Here is a 10,255-nt window from a genome sequence, read left to right on the forward strand (position 1 = left end):
CTCTCTCTCTCTCATAAATAAATAAATAAATAAATAAATCTTTTTAAAAAAGAATATGTAATCCATTCACATGGCTAAAAAATTGTTTTAAATTAACCAACAGAGTTTCCTTTCTGTCCGGTCTGTTCCATTCCCACACTCTCCTGATAGGTAACTACTATTGTTAATTTTTTGTGTATCTTTCCAGAGATATTCTTTGTATATGAAATGTAAGAAAGTGAAAATATTCTCATGTTTCATTTTTAAACTTAAGAGGAATGGATAAACACGGATTTGCATCTTGCTTTTCCGCTAATTCTTCTAGGAGATCCTTTTGTGTGGGTGGCTCAGTCAGTTAAATGTCTGACTTTGGCTCATTGTGGGGCTCCCTGCTCAGCAGGAAGTCTGCTTCTCCTTCTCCCACTGTCCCTCTGCCCACTGGTGCTCTCTCTCTCTCCCTCAAATAAATAAAATCTTTTTAAAAAGAGTGTCCTTATTCTCAGGGCAGCTTTGTGGGCACTGTATTTAATGATGCATATTTTATCAGTTTTCAATCTTTCCTTACAACAAAAATCATCCAATAAATACCTTTGTACATGTGTCATTTCACATATCACACATCATCTCACACATTTCTCCCCTTTAGAATAAGTTTCCCAAAATGAAACTATTGTATCAAGAGGTGCGTTCAGCCCTTCCACACAATCACGCTGAGCTAGTACCCGCACCTGGAATCGGGTCACAACCTCAGCTGCGCCTGCCGCCTGCCACTGCCTCTGGACAATGGACCCCCACAAAGTGAGTGAGCTTCGGGCTTTCGTGAAAATGTGTAAGCAGGATCTGAGCGTTCTGCACACCGAGGAAATGCGTTTCCTGCAGGAGTGGGTGGAGAGCATGGGGGGTAAGATACCACCTGCCACTCATAAAACTAAATCAGAAGACAGAATCAAGGAATAAAAACCAGATAGTAAGAAGGCAGAGGAAAACATAAAGACGGATGAACCATCAAGTGAGGAGAGTGATCTAGAAATTGACAGTGAAGGTGTGATTGAACCAGATACCGATGCCCCTTAAGAAATGGGAGATGAAAATGTAGAGATAACCGAGGAAATGATGGATCAGGCAAATGATAAAAAAGTGGCTGCCATTGATGCCCTAAATGATGGTGAACTACAGAAAGCCATTGACTTGTTCACAGATGCCATCAAACTAAATCCTCGCTTGGCCATTCTGTATGCCAAGAGAGCCAGTGTCTTCATCAAATTACAGAAGCCAAATGCTGCCATTCGAGACTGTGACAGAGCTATTGAAATAAATCCTGATTCAGCTCAGCCTTATAAGTGGCGCGGGAAAGCACATAGACTTCTGGGCCATTGAGAAGAAGGAGCACATGATCTTGCCCTTGCTTGTAAACTGGATTATGATGAAGATGCTAGCGCAATGCTGAAAGAAGTTCAACCAAGGGCCCAGAAAATTGCTGAACATCGGAGAAAATATGAGCGAAAACCTGAAGAGCGAGAGATCAAAGAAAGAATAGAAAGGGTTAAGAAGGCTCGGGAAGAACATGAGAGAGCCCAGAGGAAGGAAGAAGCCAGACGACAATCAGGAGCTCAGTATAGCTCTTTCCCAGGTGGCTTTCCTGGGGGAATGCCTGGTAATTTTCCTGGAGGGATGTCTGGAATGGCAGGAATGCCTGGGCTCAATGAAATTCTTAGTGATCCGGAAGTTCTTGCAGCCATGCAGGATCCAGAAGTTATGGTGGCCTTCCAGGATGTGGCCTAGAACCCAGCGAATATGGCAAAATATCAGAGCAACCCAAAGGTTATGAATCTCATCAGTAAATTGTCAGCCAAATTTGGAGGTCAAGCATAATGCCCTTCTGACAAATAAAGCCCTTGCTGAAGGAAAAGCAACTTCGATCACCTAATGGATGTCGCAATAATACAAACCAGTGTACCTCCGACCTTCTCATGAAGAAAGCTGGGGTGCTGTGAAGAGAATCCCTACCCCTCTGCTCCCCATGCAACTGAAACATTCTACAATGCTTTGCCATTAGGGTATTCATTCAGATAATATTTTCCTACTAGGAACTACAAACTTTAAACACTTTTTAAACCTTAAAAATATTTAAAGACATATTAAAAGGGAGTGTTAGTCCCTACATTTTTCTTTACTAATCATTTCAGTTTTTTTCCTTTGGATTAACTGGGCAAGGAAGATATTTCAGTGTGGAAGATTCATTGCTCAGTTATAATGAGTGAAATAAAGGTTTATTAGTGGGAGGCAAATAATACATTAAAATAGATGAAGTTTGAGTTAGAGATGCGGTTTCTGAGGCATTTTGACTTGTCTTTTTAAATGCTTTATTTTTTAAACACAGTTTATTTTATTTATTTATTTATTTATTTTTTTAAAGACACATTTATTCAGTGTCATGATCAGACTATTACATTGAGCAATCAACAGCATGGGTGCAAAGAAAAAAAAAATCTACATTAAAACCCTTTGTTGGAATGCTTTACACTTTCCACAGAACAGAATCTAAAATAACCTGTTATACAATTAGTCACAAATACAGTCCTCGAGTTTTTTTGCCCATACACATGAGTATTGTCTAAAACATGTCTTCTTTGTAGCAGCTAGGCCCTGCCACCACTGTGCTTGGCTGAGTTCACAAATCTGTTGTAACCTGTAGCTTCCCTGTCACTTCTCTGGCTCTCCTCTCCTGCTAAGCTTTGTTTCCTGGCAGTAATTAAAACCTTCTGCCACTGCCATAGCTGCTGCTGCTGCTGGAACCACCATAGCCACCTTGGTTTTGTGGTTTGGCGAAGTATTGGCCTCCACCACCATAAGGGCCAGAGCTTCTGCCTCCAAAATTGCCTCCTTTCATGGGTCCAAAATTTGAGGATTGATTGTTGCAATTGCCAAAATCATTATAGCTTCCGCCACCTCCATAGTTGCTTCCATCATTACCAAATCCGTTATAGCCATCCCCACTGCCACCATATCCACCACCACCTCGACTGCCACCAAAGCCACCTCTACCACTGAAGTTTCCTCTGCGACCAAAGTTGTCATTCCCACCAAAACCACCTCCACGACCACCACCAAAGTTTCCAGAACCACTTCGACCTCTTTGGCTGGATGAAGCACTAGCCATCTCTTGCTTAGAGAGCGCTTTCCTTACTTCACAGTTGTGGCCATTCACAGTATGGTATTTTTGAATGACAATCTTGTCTACAGAATCATGGTCATCAAATGTTACAAAAGCAAAACCCCTCTTTTTGCCACTGCCTCGGTCAGTCATGATCTCAATCACTTCGATTTTCCCATACTGTTTGAAATAATCTCTTAGATGATGTTCTTCAGTGTCTTCTTTAATGCCACCAACAAAAATATTTTTCACAGTTAAGTGGGCACCAGGTCTTTGAGAATCTTCTCTTGAGACAGCCCTCTTTGGTTCCACAACTCTTCCATCCACCTTGTGTGGCCTTGCATTCATGGCTGCATCCACCTCCTCCACAGTGGCATAGGTGACAAACCCAAAGCCTCTGGAGCGCTTGGTGTTCTGATCTCTCATTACCACACAGTCCGTAAGTGTTCCCCATTGCTCAAAATGGCTCCTCAGACTCTCATCGGTTGTTTCAAAGCTCAGACCTCCGATGAAGAGCTTTCGCAGCTGTTCAGGCTCTTTGGGAGACTCTGACTTAGACATGACGGCGGTGGGAGGGGAGACTTTAACGATGCTTACTCGGCGGCGTCCACAGGCAGAAACAACACAGTTTATTTTGATAGAACCCATGGGACCACAAGTATTACAGTCGGACCTGGGTAGGGACCGGAAGTGCTTGGCAGGGCAGCAACAGCCTTACTCCTTTTATATAGTGTGCACCCTTGTGCAGATGCATTTAAATCTTACACTGTGGTGAAGGGATGATTTTTATAATGCTGCAGTAGACTTGGATTACTTAGCTGTGTTCTTGTCTGATATAGAAAATAAATGTTTTGCATTATTTCCACATAGGGGAAATTTTTTTTTTTTTTAAATATTTCTGTGTTTAGAGTGACCTTTCCTGGTCAGAAAATACCCATCTCTTTGTGTGCTTCCTGCTTATTTTCATGTCCCCCCTTCTCCCCTCCCAGTACTCTTTGGGCTAAAGATAGTCCTTTTTCACTGGCATCATCACTATTATCATCATTCACAGCATAATTGTGCAAGTATATGTAATGCTGGGTTTACTATGTAATACATATAGTGATTATGTAAGGTAATACCCATAACAGTTGTAGTTTCTTACTTGGCCAAGCGATTGCATATCTAAATGTTAGGTTTCTGCTTTGGTGAGATCTTAACCATCTCAGAAGATGTTGGAAGGAGGGATTCCCTTTGATATTCAGTCTTCTGAGGAAATACCTGTTGCAGTTGGAGTTTATCTGACATTATTCATCTTCGTAATTTGGAGAGTATGAGGTTTGAATTCATTGATGTACATAGAAGGGAACCAAATTTCTTGATCCAATATGAATTATAAAATTGATGAGATCCATGGTTCTTCATTGTGGGGTTGATGGCATTATGAGTCATTGTGTTCTTATTCAGCTCTTGAATACTGCACCATATCCCCCACCTCTACTTTTTTCCTTTCCTCTCCTCCAAGGATAAAGAAATGATGGATTTTCTGTTGTACATTCAAATCTTAACATTAATTAAGACTAAGTCTAGGCACTGTACTAGAAATTGCTAGGTTTCTACCTTTCCAATTTAAAGTGCTGGTGTTCAAAAACAGTTTTCAAGGGATGAGACCCTCTATACTTTGCTTATTTGAAGAATCAGTGGTAGGAGCAGTGAAGAAAATTCCATGGAATAATTTCTGAAATAGTACATTTCTGAAGTCATAAGTAAGTTGATTCAGGTTCTAACCCTTTACTGTACACAAGCAAATAGAAATGCATCTGTTATATAAGTGAGAAAAGGCTGTATGCTAACTGAGCATGCTTTTTAAATCCTTTAAAAATACTCAGCATATAAACTTGCGTTTGAGCTTGTCAGTGGTTTTTTTGTTGGTAATTTGTGTTCTCTCTCGAATTTTCTAATGTGTGCTGTGAATAACCCAAGAAGACCAGTTCCTTTTGGGTTCCTTATTTGATTTACTTTTTACTTAATTATTTATTACTTAAGTACATTCTAACATTGCAGATATTACCGTAAGTGGGTAAAAGTAAAATTGGTCTTCTGGAAAAAAAAAAAAAAAAAAAGAGGTGCGTTCATTTGTAATTTTGAGAGATAATGCCAAACCATCCTCCGCTAGGGTTATAGAAATTGCCAGTCTTATCAGTGGAGTTGAGAAAGTACCTGTTGGCCTACAGCCTTACCAACAGTGTTTCCAAATCCTCCATCTTTCGCTAATCAGATGATGGAAGATAACATTCCAGTGGGTCTAATTTGTATGTCTATTATTATGAATCAGGAAGAGTTTTTTTTTTTAAGATTTTTATTTATTTCTTTGACAGACAGAGATCACAAGTAGGCAGAGAGGCAGGCAGAGAGAGCGGAGGAAGCAGGCTCCCTGCTGAGCAGAGAGCCCTATGTGGAGCTTGATCCCAGGACCCTGGGATCATGACCTGAGCCAAAGGCGGAGGCTTTAACCCACTGAGCCACCCAGGCGCCCCAGGAAGAGGTTTTTTTTTTTTTTTTTTTTTTTTTTTAAAGATTTTATCTATTTATTTGACAGAGAGAAGCACAAGCAGACAGAGGGAGAGGGAGAAGCAGGCTCCCCACTGAGCAGAGAGCTTGCCATGGGGTTCTCTGGGATCCCAGGACCCCAGGGTCATGACCTAAGCTCAAGGCAGATGCTTAACTGACTGAGCCACCCAGGCCCCCAGGAATTATTTTTTAATGGGCTTTTTAAAGAGAAGTCTTAAGTTCACAGCAAAATTGAGAAGATACAGAGAGTTTCTATATACTCCCTGACCCCATACATGCACATCCTACTACACTATCAAATCTTGCACCAGAGAGATACATTTATTCTCGTTGATGAAGCTTCCCTGATACACCATTATCACCTAAAGTTCATAGTTTACATGAAAGTTCACTTTTGGTGTTGTACATTCTTTGGGTTTGGACAAATTTACAATGACACATTTCTACCATTAGAGTATCATACAGAGTAGTTTCATTGCCCTAAAAATTCTCTGTGCTCTGCCAGTTCATCCCTCCTACTCTCCTATTCTGTAACAACCATTGATCTTTTTACTCTTTCCATAGTTTTGTCTTTTCCAGAATGGCATACAATTGGAATCATACTGTATGTGGCCTTTGCAGACTGGCTTCTTTCACTTAGTGATAGGCATTTAAGGTTCCTCCATGCCTTTTTCATGGCTTGATAGTTCCTTTCTTTTTAGTGCTGAATAATATTCCATCATTTAGATGTACCACATTTACTTATCCACTCACCTTACTGAAGGACATCTTGATTCTGTCCAAGTTTTAGCAATTATGAATAAGGCCAATATGTGAAGGCTGCTGTGTGAAGGTTTTTGTACAAACATAAATGTCCAACTCATTTTGCTAAATACCAAGGAGTACAATTGTTAGTATGGTAAGAGTATGTTTAATTTTGTGAGAAACTGCCAAACTGTCTTCCAAAAAGTAGCTTAACATTTTGCATTCCCACTATAATAAATGAGAGTTCCTATTTATCTACATCCTTGTCAGCATTTGGTGTTATCTCTATTAGATCTTGGCCTTCTAATGTGTAGTGGAATTTCACTGATGGGATTTGCAACTCCCTAATGAAAATATGATGTTGAGAATCTTTTCATATGTTTATTTGCCATCTGTATATCTCCTTCAGTGAGTTGTCTATCAGATCTTTTGCTCATTTTTAAATTGTGTTTTCTTATTGTTGGGTGTTTAGGGTTCTTTATATATTGTAGGTAACAATCCTGTATCAGATATGTCTTTTACAAGTATATTCTCCCAGTCTCTGGTTGTTTCCACATTCTCCTGAAAGACGAGTCTTTTTTTTTTTTTTAATGAGGAAGAACCATTATAGTGTCATCGTTCTTTTATGGTTCTTTTCTATGAATTGTCTGTTCAAATCTCTTGATGGGCTGAATTTTATTTTATTTTATTTTTTTGATCGGCTGAATTTTAAACTCATTTAGTTGTTAGACTTGAGCAGAAATTAGCCTGTCCTAGAGTCATCCGTGTCTCTACTCACAAATCCCTTCAAACTGACATTTCAGATCAACCCATTTTGTATTTATGCCCTTGGAAAGCTAATTCTGTATGAAATGAAATTTAGTGGTAAAACTCACAACTGCAGATTTCTAATTTCTAAGCCAATAATGTTTGCTGGCAATAACTTCTTACCTTTCACTATCACTTAACTAATAGAGAACAAACTTCTGACCTTTGTTATGCTGGACCAGTGTTATGCTGGAGTTAACTGTTCTACTTTCAGGAGTTTTGTAAGCCAGTTGTTAATGCCATTATTAAGAATTAACTTACATAAACTTATAGGACTTCATATTTTGTATCCCAGTAAGTTCAAGCCTTTTTTTTTCATTTTTGTTGGAAAAACACAAGATAATATTTGAGATAATTTTAAAGTAAAAAAAGAATGGATGAATGAAAAGGAACCACTGCAGATTTTAAACTCCATCCTTATTTAGCTATTATACTCTTGGATATTTCTTTCTTTCTTTTCCTCTCTGCCAGTATTTGTCCACATGCATAGTATTATTTATATATTCACTTTTACAGTCTGCTCTTTTTATGTAGTTTAATATCACAAATCTTTTTTTTTAAGATTATTTATTTATCTATTAGAGAGAGAAAGAGCACAAGAGCGGGAAGAGTCAGAGGGAGAACCAGACTCCCCGCTGAGCAGGGAGCCCGATGTGGAACTCAATCCAGGAACTCCGGAATCATGACCTGAGCCAAAGGCAGTCACTTAACCAACTGAGGAGCTCCATCATAAATCTCTTCTTTGTGTTAAATAGATTTACAATGACTTAAAAGCATGCATGGCCTTTGTGCGATGTGTCATGGTACAGCATCTAAGAGGGCCCCAATGATTCCTGCCTCCTACTAGTCATGCCCTTATGCAGTCCCCTCCCCTTGAGTAAGGCTGCTCTTTTTTTTTTAAAGTGATGGTTTTTAAATTTTTATTTATTTAAATATTTATTTATTTGACAGAGAGAGAGAGAGAGACAGTGAGAGCTGGAATACAAGCAGGGGGAGTGGGAGAGGGAGAAGCAGGCTTCCTGCTGAGCAGGGAGCCAGATGCGGGGGCTCAATGTGGGGCTCTATGTGGGGCTCTATCCCAGGACCCTGGGATCATGACTGGAGCTGAAGGCAGATGCTCAATGACTGAGCCACCCAGGCGCTCCGAGCAGGGCTGCTCTTATTGACTGACTTCTAAGTGTAGGAGGTGGAAAATTTTTCCTCCACTCTTAGGCTTGGTAATCAGGGGCCTATGAAATAAACTGACAAGAGATTAACAGGAGAAAAGACAAATGTTTAATTCCCATAATATGCAGGACCACAGAGAAACGGGACTGAAAGGGTCAGTTAGAATTTGGGGCCTATATATCATTTTGATAGGGAAAGGGAAGATGGAGAAAGGGCACTTACAGGAAAACAAATGACTTATAGGGAAGATAAATGTGTCCTTAGGAAAACAGGTGGGTCATAGAATAGTTTTGTGACAATGTCTGTTTAGGTGATCTCTTGTCCTGGTGCTGACATCTGACTCTGCTGTTAAGGGTCAAACTTCCCTGATTCAGAAACTCCTTGGGAGATGATTTCTGACAGCTGAGTTCTTTGAGGAGGCTCTTTTAGGCAGGTAATAGGAGTTTGGGGGTGGGGAATGGGGAGCCTCTTCATCTGTTCATGTTTAAACACCTTAAGCTCAAAGTAATTTTTATGGTTGATCCCTTCATATGGAATAGAATATGGCAGAAATGATGATGTCATATCTGGAAATAGGTTATAAAACGACTGTGGTTTTCAGTGTTCTTTCTTTCTCCCTCTCTTGGCTTGCTCACTTCTAGAAGCAGCCATCTGCCATGTAATAAAGCAGCCTTGTGAGAGGCTCAGGTGAGTCAGTGTAGAAGCAGATCTTCTGGGGCCACATGAGTTAGCCTGGAAGTAGATATTGCTCAGCCAAGCCCTGAGAAGACTACAGCCTCATGACCCTGACCCAGAACCACCTAGCAGAGCTCCTTGCAGATGCCTGGTTCACAGAACTTGTAACATAATAAATATCTGCTGTTTTAGTTACTAAGTTTTGGGATAATTTGTTATGAATCCATGGAGTACTGATACAGGAGCTAAGGATTTTATCCAACTAGTTGATTAATAAGGGAATTGGTAAGACATTAAGACCAAATAAGAATTTTGAGAATAGATAAAGAGAGAGAGGCAATGAAAAACAATGAAATAAATTTGTTAAGAGATGCAAATCTGACTAATATCTTATGGAATAATAAATTGTAATGTTTTAAGTTATCTTTTTTTTTTTAAGATTTTATTTATTTATTTGACAGAGAGAGATCACAAGTAGAGAGAGAGGCAGGCAGAGAGAGAGAGGGAAGCAGGCTCCCTGCTGAGCAGAGAGCCCGATGCGGGCCTCGATCCCAGGACCCTGAGATCATGACCTGAGCCGAAGGCAGCGGCTTAACCCACTGAGCCACCCAGGCGCCCTAAGTTATCTTTTTTATAAACTGGAAATTAGTTATATTTCCATCAGACAAAATTCACATATATTTCTGCAGACAAGAATCTTTTGTATGACCATTAGTTTTCTACAATTTAACTTTCCCAAGAACTATAAAGTAGCCTAATTAGAAGAAAGATAGTCAAGGGGCACATCCCTGTAGAATCAAATTACCCCAATTTGTCTACTAGACAAGGCTAGCATTCTACTGAAAGGACACCAGTAATCTCTTTTGCCTATTTTCAAATTTTGGCCAATTTTTCTAGATACTTGTTTATGCTAAGACTTTATAATTACAATGTTTAATGGCTGTATACCATTCTAGCAATTTGAAACATCCTAATTTCTAATATTTTTTATTTTAAAAATTTAAAAATTTTTAAAATTTTTATCTTTTTAGAGAGAAAATGTTTTTAAATTTATTCATTTGAGAGAGACAGAGTGATTATGAGCAGGAGGGGTAGAGGGAGAGGGAGAAACAGGCTCCCCGCTGAGCAGAGAGCCCAATGCAGGGCTCAATCCCAGGACGCTGCGATCATGACCTGAGC

The 10,255-nt window shown here is 39.6% G+C and overlaps 1 protein-coding gene and 1 pseudogene across 1 annotated transcript; one reads left to right on the top strand and one right to left on the bottom strand.

Moving 5' to 3' along the window:
- Nucleotides 1–747: 747 nt before the first annotated feature.
- On the top strand, nt 748–1,918 carry LOC116599209 (annotated as a pseudogene).
- Nucleotides 1,919–2,675: 757 nt separating this feature from the next.
- Nucleotides 2,676–3,754, bottom strand: LOC116599210 (heterogeneous nuclear ribonucleoprotein A1-like). Its single transcript, XM_032358961.1, has one exon. It carries the CDS (start codon nt 3,692–3,694, stop codon nt 2,732–2,734), a length of 963 nt encoding a protein of 320 aa, XP_032214852.1. The 5' UTR covers nt 3,695–3,754; the 3' UTR covers nt 2,676–2,731.
- Nucleotides 3,755–10,255: the final 6,501 nt, after the last annotated feature.

Source organism: Mustela erminea, chromosome 9 (assembly GCF_009829155.1).
Source record: "Mustela erminea isolate mMusErm1 chromosome 9, mMusErm1.Pri, whole genome shotgun sequence".
Lineage (NCBI taxonomy): Eukaryota > Metazoa > Chordata > Mammalia > Carnivora > Mustelidae > Mustela > Mustela erminea.

Bases quoted from the DNA above. Each gene is read 5' to 3' on its own strand.
- LOC116599210 (XM_032358961.1), bottom strand. From the start codon at position 3,694: ATGTCTAAGTCAGAGTCTCCCAAAGAGCCTGAACAGCTGCGAAAGCTC.